This window comes from Pan troglodytes, chromosome 7 (assembly GCF_028858775.2).
Source record: "Pan troglodytes isolate AG18354 chromosome 7, NHGRI_mPanTro3-v2.0_pri, whole genome shotgun sequence".
Lineage (NCBI taxonomy): Eukaryota > Metazoa > Chordata > Mammalia > Primates > Hominidae > Pan > Pan troglodytes.
Genome location: NC_072405.2, coordinates 79,950,689 through 79,969,416, shown reverse-complemented (window position 1 = coordinate 79,969,416; position 18,728 = coordinate 79,950,689). Strand labels below are relative to the sequence as shown.

The window sequence follows — 18,728 nt, the reverse complement described above, 5'->3', positions numbered from 1 at the left end:
AGTATAAATGTATTTTCCAGTCCACACAGTTCTAAAGTACTGTCAGCCTACCAGTGCTGCCATTGGAAGGTGCCATTCCCATCACTGCCCTGGCTACCAGCCACACATCTTTCTTCTTCCTTCTCCTCCCCATTCAGTCTTGGTGGGACCTGGACATCTCCCTTTGCCAATTTCTGAGCTCTGGGTTAGGGGTTCCTCCAGTTCTAAACCATTAATGAATGTCCTTGTCTGAAATAGCTGTTCAAAGAGTGTGAGATGAGCAAAAGATCTGGGAGTAGAATCAGAACTAGCAGAGTGAGGATGGGGATTTTAATGGGATCGATGGGGATAAGGGAGGGGGAGAGAGTGAGGCTCAGTGTGAAGGGCTTTGATTCCACAGTTTTCCATGGTTATAAATTCCCAGGGAATAATTTTCAGTTCTTAGCATTTTCCTAATAACCCCCATCTTCTCTTTTGGGAACTTGAGTAGAAGGAGATGCCCTGCATACTTCTGATCCAAAAGTTCTATTTTGGGGGCCAGTGCATTGAAAAATATGGCATCCTTCTCCCCTTTGCTCATTCATGAAGGAAGAGCACATAGCTTGGGTTTTAACTGCTGATAGTCAAGGCTCAGATGGTCTTACAAAACTTTCTCCAAGGACTTGTACTCTTGACTTTTTATTTAGACCCTGTAAGAAAAGGTTGGTGTATCTTTTTATCATGAGAATGATAGATCAGTGGGGAAACACAAATTCATTCTGTTTTTTTGCTGGATCTGCTTGGAGTCTGCCAGTGAAATGAGTTTGCCACCTTGTAGGTAGAAGTCACAGAGATAGGTGTGGCTATGGGTGCTTTCTACCTCTTTCTGCCTTTCCTTACGTGTTCTTATCACAAAGATCCCCATCTGGAACCAATAGGCTAGAAACAGAATAAAAATACATGAATTAGGCCAGAGGCAGTGGCTCACACCTGTAATCCCAGCACTTTGGGAGGCCGAGGCGGGTGGATCACGAGGTCAGGAGATCTAGACCATCCTGGCTAACACGGTGAAACCCCGTCTCTACTAAAAATACAAAAAATTAGCCAGGCATGGTGGTGGGTGCCTGTAGTCCCAGCTACTCGGGAGGCTGAGGCAGGAGAATGGCGTGAACCCAGGAGGCAGAGAGCTTGCAGTGAGCGGAGATCGCACCACTGCACTCGAGCCTGGGTGACAGAGCGAGACTCCGTCTCAAAAACAAACAAACAAAATACATGAATTATTGGTATTTTATTGGTATAGGTGAAGGCTGGAAGCAGATCAGTGTAGTCTCAAATGCAGCAAGAGGTGGAAAATCCCTAGGGGTGACAACATGGAAAGAAAGGGATTTTCTAAAGCCATCATGCCACCTGTCTGGGGCAGGTGTATTTCCAGGGACCATTTCTATGTGTGGGTTATTCATTGGTTTGGGATTACCTTTACAGGGAAAATCACATTTTTAAAATGTTAAGGTTGTGTTAAGACTTAAATGTTAAGGTCATTATGAAGTTATTTAGAGATACTGCAGGAATTAAAGTAGGCACTCTCAGCCAAGAGTCAGATTCTCCCACTGCCTTAAAACAATTACCTAGCTGTACTCTGCTGATGAGATTCCCCTAAAATGGAAATAAACAGTAAGACTACTGTGTATTCTAGATCCTAAAGATATCATTTATCTCAAGTACGAAGCAAAATTATTAAAAAATGTGAATTCCCTTGGCAGAAATTTTCCTTCCCTCCCTCTATGAGAATGAAGGAGAGTTGTTAACATGTATGACTGTCTTTAATTGTAATTAATTAAAGACAGAGCTGAGCCCCATACCTCAGTGCTGCCAAATCCAAGTCCCAAAATTACGATGTTAGCCTGGTGTTTGGGGAAGTATTTGGGGGCCACAGATACATCATTTTTATATTATCATATGATAAAAACAAAGGTACTTTAGACTACATCGAAAACAATTATAGTCAAATATTTCACACTAACAGGGACAAAAGGAAACTGCTGGTCAACCTCACTTGTTTATAAATCACTGCTGTTTTATAAGATTCAGCTCATTAGTGTTCTGCTTCCTTTGTGCTTATTTTCTGATAGGACCTAGATATTCAGGAAAAGCCTTTCCACCATGTTGTTTAGTTCTGTGCCCAGTATTGATTCTTTGGACTTCAAAATGAGTTGGTACTGAAATCAGCTTTGTAGTAGAAAGAGTAAAGGAGGGAAAAACACTGTGATGGTATAGGATCTAATTAATATTTTTTAATATAAAAAAGGATTTTATTTTTAACACTAGTCAATATAGCAACTTTGGGATCATTTAGCTAAAATTTAATTATGGCTATTTCTTTACTGTGAAGGAGATGATCTTCAACTCTTACATAATTAAAACAACAAAATTAAGTATGAAAATATATCACTGGAGTTACATTTTATAGAAGGGATATGTCTTAAAGTGCAATAAAACAAGAGAGAATAATGTGAATAGACATTCAAATCTGTAATCCCGGATTTAAAAAACTGAAGTTGTACTTTATGGTATTTCACTGAATGCATGTATACCCTTTATTTTTGAGATAAGATTGGGGAAGCATTTGTAGTTAAACGGTTGTGGAAGTGTATGTTTTTGTATATTTACCAGCTTTTGAAAATGGACAGATAGATAAGCTATCACTAACTGATTTAGGTGCATTGTGGGCAGGCATCAAGACTGAAGGTGGATTGTCACAGTCTCAGTCACCTGGACAGACAGGATTTCTCAGCTATGGCACAAGCTTCAGTACCCCTCAACCTGGACAGGCACCATACAGCTACCAGATGCAAGGTCTGTATATACACGTTGCTTTTTTCCTTAACCCTGTAGGTTGATAGTTAACTTCTAAAGTAGAACCTGATGTTCCATGTAAATAGTAAATGATGATGGCAACTGGATTGGGCTTAGAGGCAGGACACCTGCTTCTAGTTTGATTCATCACTTACCTATTTTCTAGGCCTAAATTTCCATATTTATAACATCAGGGGGTTAGACTGGATGATCTATAACATTCTTTCCAAAAAGCACTAAGATTTTTTGTGAAGTTGACATTTTTGCCTTTGTGTCTTCTGTCAGTTATAAAAGAAATGAAAAAGTCAAAAATCAGCCATGTAGGAGGTTGTGATATGGCATGTACTAAAAACTTACGCACTTGGTATTACCATCCAACTTTTCCAAAAAGGCTGTTTTCTTTATTTTCATTATGAAGTGAAGCTTGGGGAGTGACAGTCATAGCTGTAGAAATAAAGTATGTGATAAGTGTTGAATAATGATCTCCCAAAGAACAGCTTGATCAGATTTACAGATACCCAGTGAATCTTTAAGAAAATGCTTGTAAGAATCAGTCCCTGGGTTCTGTTTTTGAAACTATAGACAAAACATAATGTAAGTACAAGTCAAATGGAATGACAGGTGTCATTGTCAAAGCTGGTCTCAAGAATACATAGACATTACTTAAAGTTAGCACATTGTTATCTTGCAAATAGATCTTTAAAGTGCTTGAGAATAGTTCTCACATAATTTAAACATTTTCCTAATATCTTGTCTTTACTACAGTTCAGTTCAACGAATCATATTTGGCCTCCTAATAGTGCCAATCCATAGTTGAATTAAATCCCTGATGATCTCTTTTTGATTGAAGGGGTTCTTTTTATAGTTGTTATTGTTTTTATATATTTTAGCTTCTTCTTCATTACATTAATATTTGTTTATCACAGACAAATTAGAAAATACAGAGAAGCAAAAATATAGTCTATGTCTCATACATTTATTATTATCATTATGATATATGTTTGTCTAGATATACAGCATGGGCCCATTATTTAATACAGTATTGCAACCTGCTATTTTTAGTAACAAGTACATTTTAATCATCTTTTCACATCAATAAGTTCTGTTCTATGGTATCCTTTTGATGGCTACATGGAATTAGCTAAATAGGTATATCTTATTTGACTAATTCCCTAAATAGATATATCTTATTTAACTAATTCCCTACTATTTGACATTTAGAGCAATGCTATGCATATCTTATCTACACACCTTTAATTATTTCCTTTGAATAAGTTTAAGTATAGAATTTCTAAGTAAATTGTTTTATGCTCCTTTAAGGATTTCCTATATATTTACATAAGGAAGGGCTGTGTGTTAAAGTATACGCATTTGATATCTTTCTTTGAAAAAAGTGTCATTTTGGTAGGTATAAGATTTTGTTTTTATACACATTTAGAAAAAACATAAAATGTTTTTTCTTCTCTTCATTGGTTGTCATCTTTATCTTATTATTTTTCACATTAAAGATCTTAGCCTTTTTAAATGTCTTATTAATATGTTTCCTTAAGAATGATATATATTTTTTTATTTATCATTTTTAAGAGTCTATTTTCCTGTATAGCAAACTACAATTTTAGTGGACAAGATCATTAACCTTTTCATATTTGATTTTGCATTTGATTCAAAAGGCCTGAACTATAAAGTTTTGACATATTCAGTGATTATAAAATAAAAACTATTTTATAACAGATAGCATTTATTGGTAGAAGGATATTATTTATGTGCCTGATTCCAAAACTTTTATGCAGCCTTGGAAAAGAACTGTTCTGCACATGCTGAATATCAATTGAGTAAAGGAATATAAAGAACGAAAAGTGATGGAAAGACTTTATTAATGAATTTAACAGTCCTAGGCTCTAGTAATGAAATGGATCATAAGGCAGACAAGGTCTGTTTGCTCATAGAGCTTTCATTCTTGCCAAAGAGAGAGACAGTAGACAAGCAACCAACTAAATTATGCAATTGCAGATTCCTCCGGGAGACATCAGGAAAATAAAGAGTGCTGGAGGGGTCCCAGGGTCTAGCAGGGTGCCCGTGGTATCCAGGTCTCCTTGAGGAGAAGTGGATCCTAAAAGTGGGAAAGAGGCAAGTGAAGTGCCCTGCCCAGAGCAGAGCTACAGAATTGTATGGTTCTGGGCCTGCGCCCATCCGCAGCCTTGCCGTTACCTGTCCACCAAACGCTAAAGCTAAGTACAGAAACTGAGAGTTAGCATCTAGAAACTTTCATAGTCAGTCAATAATAAATTTTATGTTTATTGAATCAAATAATAATTTTTTGAAATGAGACTTATACTGTCTCTTTTTTTAGAAAAATTTTTTTCTTTTAGAAGTACATTACTTTGTATTTTGCTCAGTTGTCAGTCTGTGAAGGATTGGAGGAAAAAACCGATCCTGGACCTCAGATAGTTTGAGAAATATTGTGCTTGAGAGTTACTTTCATCTTGCTCTTCTCCCAGATCAAAACTTATGCAGCAGGAACAATTCAGAAAAAGACAAACCAGCCACTACAGTATAGTGCATAAAAAAGGGGAAATGAATGAGTAGAAAAGGAAATGAATTTGGAAGAAAATAAAATTATCATTTAAAAGAAATAAGGACATGTATAGCACCAAATAAGGCACTGCTTTTCTAGCCATAGATTTATTATCATCTGGGCTTACTGGATATTGCATTAAAACTTTTCGTGTGTTTTTATACATCCCTTAGTTGAATGGCCTTTCTGTGGGACATTAGGACCCATTTCCCATGACTGAGGCATTATTTCACATGACTATCTTTATAATGATAATTTACTCAGTTTTAGACTATTGGATATACAGGTTGAGTATTCCTAATCCAAAAATCTGAAATCCAAAATGATTCAAAATGTAAAACTTTTTGAGCACTCACGTGATTCTCAAAGAAAATGCTTATAGGAGCATTCTGGATTTCAGATTTTTGGGTTAGGAATGCTCAACCAGTATATAATGCAAATATTCCAAAATTTGAAAAAAATTCAAAATCCAAAACATTTCTGGTCCCAAGCATTTCAGATAAGGGATATTCAACCTGTAATATGACTTCCACATATTAAGCCAGATGATCATATACTATTAATTTGAAAATTAACTTGCCAAAATGATGATGGATAATGCTATATAATTTGCTACAGAATGTATATGGCCAGATTTGGGTACTTAATTGTGATTAATATGTAGTTCTTAAATATTAAATGCAGTATGTATACTGCTTCTCATTATTCAATGATTTTGTGCACCTAGTTGTGGGAGCCTGTTGACCTTTGAGTGTCTTTTTAATACATGTTTTTTAATATAGCAATTTCTACAATGTCTAAAATTATTTTCAAAACTCCCTCAGTTCTTTTAATCCTTAATGAATAACACTGATTATTTGCTTATACCAATTTCATCTTATAGCTATTAAAATGTATTTGAATCCTGGATGAGAATATATTTTGGCAATATGGGGGATATTTTTGCCTAGCTTTATTTCCGGGAAATCTTTTCAACTTTAAAAATATAAGGTATGATGACTAGTTATTCAGAGATTTACCTGTTCAAATTTAATATCAGAATTTTACAATGATAGAAGAACTATTCTAGTAGCCCAGGGGAAATATTCTAGTAGCCCCAAAAACTGAAGTGTGACATGTATGCATCCTCTAAGTGTTTTGCTGATTAATTTAAAGAAAACTTATGATGGTCAGCTCTTTGGTTCTATCAGACTTAGAAAGACTGGAGTAAAGGTACAGTGAAATCTGGCTCCCTGGTTAGCAGTATGGGTTCTGGAGTAAGATTGGCTGTCAGCAGTTCTACCTTTGCTTTCTGTGGGCCTTCAGCATGCGACGACTCCTTCACATGTGTTTCCTTATCTGGAATATGGGCATGAGATCTACTCCCACAATACTGTTGTGAGATATCATTGAGATTGTCTGTAAATCACTCTGACCAACCTGTGGTACGTAGTAAGAACTCAAATGATTGTTGTCAATTTTACTGCTCTCATTGCAGTGGTGATGTGGTTACTATTATTTTCATTATTATCATTATGGTCCAGCTTTCTGGAATAGTTCCAGATTAGGTAGCATTACCTAAATGCTCCTTCTCTTCCCCCCACAACACACAAAGTGTAATTAAAATTTTAATGTGTGTAATAATATATATAACAAAATATATTTTAGCCATGAAAGAGAACTTTAAGAAACCAATAACCAAATAAGCATAGCAAAAAAGGAGCCAGATGTAATTAATATGCTGGCATGGAAGGAAACTTACTATCAACAAAGGTCAAGCTTTTTGTACATGATACTGAAAAAGGAGGGGAGAAACAACACGAAGAAGAAAATCAGGAGAGAGGAAAAGCTGTATGGCGGCAGTGGTGAATGGGGTGTTGGAAAATGAGAGTGAGGAAGCAAGGAAGAGCTGCTGGCAAAAAATAAACCCAGCTTTGCAGTGGCGGTGGGAGAGAGACAGTCATCAACCAAGTCCTTGTTGGTCATGGGCCCTGCAGTCACATCTCTGCTTTGAGTGCTAAGAATGGGTGGAGAAAGAGGTCTCCACGAGTCATTGAAGCATCAAATTGTTTAGTTCAGAAAATTAGGGAAGAAGATGGGAATGTGATAAGCTGTGCTATGTAGAGATGGAAAACTCTAGTGCCCATACAACAAAATAAAATAACAGTTGACATTTATTGTTTACTTTTTATATGCCAAGGACTAACCTAGTTATTTCCCTTGTGACATCTTATTTAATCTTTACATAACTCTGAACAGTAACTTTGAAAAGATAAGAACCTATGGCTCACGCCTGTAATCCCAGCACTTTGGGAGGCCGAGGTGGGCAGATCACCCAAGGTCAGGAGTTTGAGACCAGCCTGGCCAACATGGCAAAACCCCGTCTCTATTAAAAATACAAAAATTAGCCAGGTGTAATGTCATGTGCCTGTAATCCCAGCTACTTGGGAGGCTGAGGTAGGAGAATCTTGGGACCGTGAGGTTCAGTGAGACAAGATCGTGCCACTGCACTCCAGCCTGGGCAATGGAGTGAGACTGTGTTTTCAAAAAACTAACTAAATAATAAATAAATAATAAGAACCTGAAAATGCTAAAGAATGCATAAAATTAGTAATTTAGTTTGTATAATATCAACAGTTAAGAATGGCTACTCAAAATGGAGAATGGCTTAGAACTGTCAGACCTCGTTGTTGTACATACACCTAAATTACAGAGCTCACAGGAGTGGCTTTTAAAGAAAACTACAAAAAGCCAAAATGTTGTTGCTTGGTCTTTAAATTTTTCTGAAGGGCAGGCTTGATCGTTAGAACTAAACCACTGCATTACATACTTAGTTATATAACTAGTCAAACACCAATTCATGAAGCTCTAAAAAAAACTTCTTAGAAAACTCATTTCTGAGCACTGTCAGCGCTTTAACACTTGCACAGCCTTTTAAGAGCAGATTTGGCAATTTACGGCCATTTTGCCACTGTCAAACCTTGTGAACTGGGCCAGCCTTACTTGGTGCCCTCATTTGCTCCAAGTGATCCTTCTGGAATCACCCTTTCAGCTCCAACTTTCAACACTTCTGTCCTGCCAAGCAGGCTTCTGTGAATCTGACACATGCCATTTTAAACTAAACAAGGATCAGATTTTCGTCGTGCATGCTCTAATACTAAAATTCCATGAAATAAAACCTCAGTGATTGGGAAATCTGATTGTTTTCACCTTTGCTGTAAGATCACTGGAAAATTCTATTCATGCTTTAATTTTTCTTTTGTGCACCACTAAAAGATTAGAAACTTAAGTTCAGCTGAGAAAGACAAAGTGTTCTTCTTCATAAACAACTGTAGAGTTCAACCTGAGGAGGTGAAATCTTTGCTTATTCATTTTTGACATTTTCCTGTTCCGCAGTGTTAGCTTTGGTTTTTCTGGAAGAAGTTTTGGAATGGTCTGAGGGGGTTTTTCTTCACACACCATTGACAAAGCTGATGCAGATGAGTTAGCTGAATGGGTGGGTGTGGATGGACAGAGTGTGCCTGGAGACCCTTGGGTCAGTTCTGCAAACAATATGTTTGTACTGCTGCTTACCAATCAAAGGGCACTGGCCACAATAGTGAAACGGGGTGTTGTGTGTGAGTTTGTGCGTGTGTGCACGCATGCATGAAAGGTAAGAAAACTGCTTAGCAGAAGCAGCTTCGGCCTCTGATTGCTTTCACAGAATATCTCCCCAGTGTGTCATAAATAACCTTTATTCTCCTTTTATGTAAAAGAAACAACTAACTTGAAATCATACGTTTAAAAATGCAAGGTCTGTACCTATCGCTGGTGTCGCTATCCATTTAACTCCACATATAATATAGATTTATGGTTCCATCTAATACAGAAAACAATGAGCTATCTTTATAATGGTGGTGCCCAATCATATGAGGAAAATAAAATTTTGTTTAGCAATTTGGCTGAGGTAAGGCAGTCTGTAGTTCACGTGCAAACAATTTTCACACACCTACAAAACAAAACCATTAAAATTAAGTTGTTACTTAACTGGTTAAGCCTCAGCTCTGTGGAAAACCCAGCTTTCCATAATAGCTTAGTTCTAGTGATTCTAGACTATTAAAGGTAATGAACATCTTTAGTCATATTTTAATCTCCAGTATCTAGTATTATGTCTAAAATATACAAATGTTTGTTAGAAGTGGAGAGGTCTGTGTCACAATGAATGTTAGAAATTAAGGTTCATAAAAAACTCTGATTTTCTTCATTTGGGGAAATGAATTTGGAATGTAGCATAATAAAAATTCAGTTAATTCACCATTTAGAAGAGCAAAGACAAAGTTATGGAATCAACCTAAATGCCCATCAATGGTAAACTGGATAAAGAAAATGTGGTACCTATACACCATGGAATACTATGCAGCTATACAAAAAGAATGAGATCATGTCCTTTGCAGGAACATGGATGGAGCTGGAGGCCATTATCCTTAGCAAACTAACACAAGAACAGAAAACCAGCTACCATATATTCTCACCTATAAGTGGGAGCTAAATAATGAGAACATATGGACACGTAGAGGGGAACAACACACACTGGGACCTGTCAGAGAACGAAGGGTGGGAAGACAGAGAGGATCAGGAAAAATAACTAATGTGTACTAGGCTTAATACCTGGGTGATGAAATAATCTGTACACCAAACCTCCATGACACAAGTTTGCATAACAAAACTGCACATGTACCTCTGAACTTAAAAGTTAAAAATATATATAAAACATAAATGAGACATTTCAGCTAATTTATTGTCATCGTATGTTTAATGCCATCTTTCCTTGTGTTAATACTCGTAGGTAGAGCTGGTTGGAGACATCACAGAATCATCACGATGGTGGTATAGAATGCCTTTCTGAGTGTTTTATTGTCCCAGAATATCAATAATGGTATAGGACATTCCCATCATCCCACACCAGGGAAGGTGTCAGGATCTGCCATGATAGATCGAAGGGGCTGCACAGATGTACATGTACTAAACTCAGAGGGCCCTGGAAACCCTGCTTTGTTTATTTTCCTTTAGGTTTTATTGCTCTCCCTTAGAGAAGAAAATAACACAAATTCTCACTCCCTCTTTGTATATAATGTTGTTTGTTCTGCTAAAGAGATTGGGGTTCAAACTAGTAAGGAAAGACAATAAATCAGGGCAGAGGTTTGTTAAAGGGTACGTGGAAGAGGCACAGCTCTGTGGCCATCACACCTCATGCATCCGTGCCTCATTATGAAGTGGGAATGATCCAGTAACATCACCCTTGTTTCCTTTGATCTGCCTCTCTGTAGCTTTTCAAATGTATGCCTGAACCATTTAAGTTTATTAGTCATTTATAACCTAAAAATTGCTTAACTAAATATGCTGTTATGCTTTAAAAATTTTTTATTATCTATAGAAAAGGTGTTTTTACTTAAAAAGATAGTGGTTTTAGGAAAATATACATTAAGCTTAAAAAAGTAACCTGTGATAAAGCATTTGAGATTTGTACTTTCTGACATAAAATGAAACTGAAGAATAGCTATTGCGGCTTGCACTGATGTGCAGAATTACCCCTTAATTGCTTTGCCACTCTTCTCATATTTATTTTTTAGTTCTTGGCATTTTATATTCTAGATTTTTTTTGCTTAAATTGATTGTATAAGTAATATTTTGTTTCACTTCTTTTGGCATCTTGTATATTTCAGGTATTAAAAATTGGATAAAAATTTCTTGACATCTAGGCACAGCAATAATTAGTGACCCATACCAATATTGTTTTCTTCATGAGTTGTTTTTAATTAAAATACATAGAAATATATCAAGACAGGTAAATGTAAAGGCTTTGCAGTCTTTATAACCTGTGTTAAAAGTTCTCTTTGGAAATAAAAACTATTACTGGGACAAAAAGGAAAACTTGGTCATTTAAAATCTATCTTCTAAGGAAGGGGGAAAATCCTGGTTTTAAATAGCCCATCTGGCCTTCGAAAGCTTTTCCCCAGGGAGCTGCACTAACTTCTGCCACATAGATCGTGCTTGATGATGGACATAGCCCATGGCAAAGAGGCCAGAGATGGAAAGCAAATGGACTTCTGTGAAAATACACGAGGGACAAACAGCATCCTGCTTGCCCAGTAAGTGCTAGAAAATGCTCTAAAACATGGCAAGTACAGACAGGCCCCAGCAGGTTCCAGCATTCTTATGTTGGCTGGGATTCTGGTTTTTAATGTGAGTCCTTGTTCTCTGTGAAGCAGACCTTTGACCTACTTGTTACTCCTTTTTTTTTTTTTTTTCTTAAAAAAAGAAAAGCTTTTTGAAGTTATAACTGGGCAGTATTATCCAGGTTAAATCATACACAGAACTTTGATTTAATATTTTAAGTAATGTTTAAATCGACATAGGCTGTGCTCTTAACTACGAAGAGGTAGTGAAGATGTATTAAGAGAAGTTTCGAGGGATGGATTTGTTTTAAAACTAAAATTGCTTAGCACTTACAGAACTGCATGTCCCGTATAGGATCTTCAAGCAAGACTGTTTCTTGTTTGTTATGGTTGACAAGGCCACCACTCTTTCTCTGTAGGAAGCCAACATTGATAAGAAGAAAGCAAAGCAAAATCTTTGTGACGCACTGTCCCTGGGACACTTTATGTAATTTACTTTTAAATTTACTAGCCTAAAATGGAGTTACAATGAAGAAGTCCTTTAAAAATGGGATCATTTGATTCCAAATGTATTTATTAAATGTCTTAGGTATGATTATTTCTGCCCTTAGTCTGTCTATGATTTTTGTGTAGCCAAAAATTAATACCACTTAATACCAATTTGCTTTCAACATTACCGATTCAGAAAATCGAAAAGGTAGATTTGGCTTGACAGATTAGAAAACCATAACCTGGCACCAGAGATAATGGTCACCTTATCCATCCTCTACTTTTTGAATGAAGACGAGGACCCTGCCTCAGCCATCTCACATGATGATGTTGGAAATAACCTCAGAAAATGGATGTGGAAAGTTTGAACTATAAATGTACTCTAAAGCCATAGGATGTTATTGCATTCTGAATTTGAAGTTTTTCTTACACAGGCAAGACTTGTTTTCATTAATATGCCTGTGATATGCCAATGTCTGAGCTATGAGAGTGAGTAGCCTTCTTAGGAGGGCAGAATCTGGACCATGGGTCAGTGTTCTGTTAGGATCCTGACAGCTGGACTAACAAGGTTAACATCCTATCGGCATGCTCCGATGGCATGTGGATGCGAAGTCCTTGTACCATGTCTGGGGTCCAGTGGTATTCATCGCTCAAATAGGTGAGATTTTATGAGGTAAAAATCCATGGATACTTAATCAACTTAAAATTTTATTTGATTTAAAGTCTGCTGGACTATTTACTGGAGATTCAAAGATATTTTAACTCCTTTCAGAAGGTGCTTACAGGTCCAGAATTTAACTTTCTTTACATAATTTAAATCTAAAGTGATTATAATCTGATTTCTAAGATAATCCTTTATACATCATGTAGTTTGAAAGAAGCCAGTCAGCCGAGTGTGGTGGGACGGACACACTTGTAATCCCAGCTACTCAAGAGGCTGAGGCACGAGAGTCGCTTGAACCTGGGAGGCAGAGGTTGCTGTGAGCCAAGATCATGCCACTGCACTCTAGCCTGGGTGACAGAGTGAGACATCGTCTCTAAAAAATAAAAAAAAACCAGCAAAGTGTTCAGATAAAATCTGTTAAATATCAAAGTTCTCCAGATAAAGTCTGAGAAATAAGCTCAATTATTATTTATCTTTTCTTTCCCTACTCACTTTCTTAAATTGATGAAAAAGTTGAGAGACCTTCTTTTCTCTCTTAAAATCTTTTGTGGGCCTTAAAGTCATTCTTCCAAACTGTCCCCCTCCCCACCAACAAAAATCTATGGAAAGGTCCTCACCTGTCCCCACACCTAATACTTTATGACAATCGTGTTCTCACTAAATCCTTTAGTCACTTACCACATGGATTGAAATTCTCAAGCAACAGTACAGTTCTGGCTCCCACTCCAGCCTAGATGAAGCCCTTCAAAGGCATGAGTCAGACACGGTTTATCCATCTCTATGTGAGGCAGACAGGATAAATATAGAAAACGAGCTTAAGGAACTTAGGTCAGAATGAAAACAAGACTAAGGGGGACTTGCTTAGTACTGGTCTAATGGAGAGGTCAATTACCTGGTATCAATTATTAGGGAGCTCAGGTTTCCAGAAGATAAACTCAGTACAAAGAGTAACAGTCAAGGAAAAGCTTATTGGACAGATGAGACTTGGGTGAGGCCTTGAAGGATGGAAAATGTGGAGTGAGGGAGGGAAGCATTAAGAGGAGCAAGACTGAGCAAGGTGAGTTTCCGATATAGCAGTGATCACATCCTAAAGTACCATGGTGAGCTGTGCATGGGGAGCTGTAGGCAACAGCCTGGTTATAATATTCTTCTCCTGAGCACCCCCATCCCAAACCCCGAGTGGCATCTCCAGGCCCAGATAAACATTTGTATCCTTGCATTTGTAAGGGTTCTCTAGCTTTTCCCCCACCCCTGGCAATTCAGAATCGTAACATTTCACTGGTCCCAGTATACTAATGATGATTTGTTGGACATTCAGATTCTTGCATTTTGCCATTAAAGGATGCCATTTCTTTTCCTGAGCTGTTTTTCTTAAATGATCAAGAAACTTCCATCACCCACGATCAGTCACACTCCTCACCCAACTTCCCAAAAACTTTCTATTCTCTGATCTTCTTTGGATAGTTTATTCTCACCCTGTGCCAGGAGTGAGTACACTTCTTCCCTTTTTGGGGAAGCATGTGCTTTCCTTCCTTGTCTAACCAGGTGTCTTCATGTCATTTTGCTGAGCACCTCCTTAGCAGGGCTGTGGCACCCAAGTGAGTAATGCAGTGAGAGCTGTGACACCTGGGTGGGTGATGCAAGGTGATGTTCTTTGTGTCATCTTCATGAGTGTGTGGGATTTTCGAACTTTCTTCGAGGGATAGGTTCATGATGCCCACTTCTTTTGCATCACAACAACCTCTAGAGTTGTACCTATAAAGAATGCCAGTAGATGCTGTTAATGAAACTAACTTGAAAAGCTGTGTGTGTGTGTGTTTGTGTGTGTGTATGCGTGTGATTAGAGATATAGTATCTTCCCACTTAGAATATAAAAATAATCAGCTTTAAAAGACAGCAGTGGAAGGACAAATAATGCTGTATCTTAAGAGATGTTGTGAAGGGAAAAATTTTCCATTTTCCTGTTGTGGAAATGAGTGTCTCCCCTCCATGTCAAAAAAATAATAATAATAACCATGACTATGATTGTTAACAATTATTTATTTATTTATTTATTTATTTGAGATAGAGTTACACTCTTGTCACCCAGGCTGGAGCGCAATAGCATGATCTTGGCTCACTGAAACTTCAGCCTCCCAAGTTCAAGTGATTCTCCTGCCTCAGCCACCCAAGTAGCTGAGATTACACATCCGGCTAATTTTTGTATTTTTAGTAGAGACAGGGTTTCACCATATTGGCCAATAGTTATATAACTAGGTAAGCTTTTCCTTTTAACCAATGAGTAAGAAGGTATTCCCACTCCCACCCCAAACTCTATTGAGAATTATTGAGTTTCACATGAAGCAATCTCTGCCAAACTTATTGATTGAGAAATAATGGGTTATAATGGGAATTCTTTCTACTTTGAGGAGTTTTCATGATATAATGTGATGTAAAACCTTGCATTATAGGATGTAGCGGCTCTATTTTATTTATTTGGAGGTGTCTTTTGATGTAAAGTCATTTGTTTCTAGAAAAGAAAATACTTCTATATTATTTTGATTAAAGAATTCCAAACATTACAAATAATTCCGTGACCAAAAGTTGTAAGTGAAGACCCTTGCAAATCCAACAGAAACTCTCAGTGGATTGATGTTAAGGGAAGGAGGTCTGTTTTATCCTGGTCATGTCTTATCCTGTCTCTCTCTAGCACCCAGGTTCAAGCCTGGTATGTGACAGCCTTCTACACAAATGTGCCTCTCTTGCTAAGCCTGCAAGTGAGTCTAGCAGCCCATACACTGAAGCTTTCTGGGGAGCATGAGCATTGTTGTTTTGCCTTTGCTTTGTGGCATTCTAAACTTCGGTGAAATCCATCTGGTAGTGTTGGCACTGAAGTCTCCATTGAATTAGCTATCAAAGTGGAGCCCCTTACTCCAGATGATCTTTAGCTCAGCTCAAGAACCAGAAATACCCCACACAGGTAGGCTCTGAGAAGCTTCAGCTCTGAATGCTTGAAGAGAATGATTACTTTCTTAGTGTAAGAAGAAAGGTTATACTAGTTACATATTTTTGAAGCAATTGCTATAACACCTACTGAATTGGTACTAAAAATCAGACACTTATAGGTATTTGGTAAACGTGGATTTTCAGATCACACCCTAGTCCTTCTGCCTCAGTGAGACTGATTTCTGTGTCTGAAAGGGAAGCCCAGGTATTTGCCTAGGAAGAACAAGCACTTCCTAATGACTGTGAGGCAATTTGTCAGGCATATTTTGGAAATGGTCATAAAAAAGGGAAATAACTCACAGACAAAAACCTTGCCATTCTGAGATGCAATTTACTGTAGAGATTAAGAGCCTCAGTTCTGGAGCCAGGTGCCTGGGACTGAATCCCACCTCTGCCACAGTTGCTTATTACCTCCGGCAGTTTCTTCATCTATAAACGGGATGTAACAGCATCCACCTCCTGGGGTGGTTGTGAGGAATTGGTGAGTTCTAATAGGCAAAATGCTTTATTTGGGCCTGGCTCAATGTAAGCACTCAAAAATGTTTAAGTATTATTATTTGTTCTTGTCACTTCTATTTTGCTTCTAACACTTTTTAATATAATTATTAAATAATCCCTGAGATTATTTACAAGATATAAATATAAATTATTTTAATATAATTGTTTTATAAAATAATGCCTGGGAAAACTTTAGTGTATATCAGAACTTCCCATTATACAATATAGAATCGAGCAAGAGGAGGCAAGACAGCATTGTATAGACCTTAAAACCAGACAGATCTGTGTTTGTGTTTCACCTTCATTCCTTGGAGCTGTGTTACTGTAACCTGACCCTCCGTTTCCTTATCTGCAAAATGGGAATGATCATACACCCTGTAGTATCAAGTTGTTGTGGAGTATAGGTGAAGCATGTATGGGCGAGCCTACTTCCTAACATAGAGAGAGTACTCAATGGGTATTTTGTTTTATTGTTATTATATTTTGCACTCTGGGGATATTTGTATGTTCCAGTCTTGGAAGTAGCATTTAGTCTGGAAAGTCACTTGGGTGCCATTTGGAGTACTGAATTGTGATTTACTTGGTCAGACCCTAAGTCCTATGTGAAGGCAGGTGGAGCGGCCCTGCGAACTTGATTCTGGTGGTGAAAAATTAATATTGCTTGAGCCTGCTTCTCTAGTATGTACACCTCTAGCATTGTTATTGTGTTTTGCACTCTGGGGATATTTGTATGGTTTAGGTGTAAATATCCAATTTTTTATAGGAATGTCGAAGTTTTTTTAGTTGTTTTGTAGGGGAAGGACTAGTTTACATATAATTAGTATTTGTTAGTTTACAGGTCAATTAGTACTTGGCTTAAAATACTGATTAGTAAGTCATGGATGTGTGTGTGTGTGTGTGTGTCAAATGTACGTACATCACAGAGATTGATAAACACACACATATATCATGGAGATAGATGGACAGATGATAGATGGATTGATTCAGCAACCCAGGTTTAGAGGGAAAGAGGAGAGAATGGGGATTCAGGGAGGCTTTTCTGAGAAAGCAGATTTCAAATTCTGCTGAATTGTGAAGTGCAATCAAAGTTAACCTGGATTTGACAGGAGGAAGTAGGAGCTGTAAGGAGTAACATTAGAAAGCCTGCTGCATGTTGGTTTACTAGGGTTAGGCTGGAATGTATGCCCGGGTGCATTGGAGTCACAGTTGCTGGGAAAAGACCAAAGAAGTTCAAAAGATAAACTGGGTTTAGACCAGCTAAGGCCTAATACATAAACCCTAGTAAGCAGTTTGAATATTATCCTGAGGGCAACAGGGAGCCATTAAAGGTTACTTTTTTTAAGCAGGGGAGTGACAAGATCAGTCATGCACGTTAGAGAGTCTACTGACTTTGCAGAGAATGGGCTGGACAGTACCCAAAGATGGGTAAAGAAACCAGTAGAGGAGGCTGTTGCAGAAGTCCCCTGCTGTGGCCTGGTCCGAGTTTAGCAGCTCTGTTTGCCTAAGTCCTATGTGAAGGCAGGTGGAGTGGCCCTGCGAACTTGATTCTGGTGGTGAAAAATTAATATTGCCTGAGCCTGATTCTCTAGTATGTATACCTCTCCCTAAAGTAAGATCCTTTTGGAAGTTGCATTAAGTCTCCAAAGCCACTGGGGTGCCATTAAACTCCTGTTTCAGCATACTAAATGGAATGGAATCTCGGCCTGCAGTCAGCCAGCAAATGAGTATAACTTATGTTGAATTCCAGCTAATGTACAGTCTTGGAAGTAGCATTTAGTCTGGAAAGTCACTTGGGTGCCATTTGGAGTACTGAACTGTGATTTACTTGGTCAGACCCTCGTGGCCTGTGTGTGCCAATATCGCTTCCATGGTCTTTCCTACTTCATTTCAGGGGATAACTTATGGAATGAAAACATCCATTTTAAAAATCTATTTTCTATATCTTAGTCATTTTCTTGGTGGATAGGGATTATTGAGGTCAGTATTTATTGCTTAAAACTCTGTCATTTAAATGAAAATAGCAAGTCGTAACCTAAAAATGTATAGTTTAAATGAAAGTAACGGATCATAACCCAAGGTAATTTTTCCTCTAAAATGCATATAATAGTTGAAGTTTCTTTTAAAAAAGCATTGATATCCACATCTTTATCCAAAAGTAATTTAAAATTTCTTTTACAAGGCATTTTTAAATGTTCATCATGTATAAGTTTGCTTTATATATAATATCAATAATAAATTGTTCACTGATATGCACGTAAAGAATGAGTCATATGCCTGTAAGGGACAATGTTTTAAAAAAAACAAAAACTGGTAGTCTGATAAGCCCCGTGAGGTCTGAGGCTATGTCTTAGTCATCCTTTTAGCCCCATGTAATTGTCACCATGAGCCTGGCATTGAATATATGTTTCCTTTGCATGTAATTACCACATGCAAATGAACATTAATATGTGAAGCCTGTCTATTGATGGCTAATTGTGGTGGCTACTAGCACTGTGAGAGCTCTCTGCCTATCTGAGATAGGTGTTCTGGGAACTTCAAACAATTGATATTCCTGAAATATACAAATGAAGAA

The 18,728-nt window shown here is 37.6% G+C and overlaps 1 protein-coding gene across 20 annotated transcripts in view; it reads left to right on the top strand.

Annotated features, from left to right (window-relative positions):
• Positions 1-18,728, top strand: part of EYA1 (EYA transcriptional coactivator and phosphatase 1) — a 460,645-nt gene that overhangs the window by 337,611 nt on the left and 104,306 nt on the right. For 13 of the 20 annotated variants that reach the window (XM_054656818.2, XM_054656817.2, XM_009455493.5 and 10 more), the window contains one exon: positions 2,674-2,811. In XM_054656818.2, coding sequence (XP_054512793.1) covers positions 2,674-2,811 — 138 coding nt within the window. The remainder of the gene's footprint in view (positions 1-2,673; positions 2,812-18,728) is intronic. The other 7 variants (XM_054656820.2, XM_016959564.4, XM_054656819.2 and 4 more) reach the window with 1 other exon arrangement.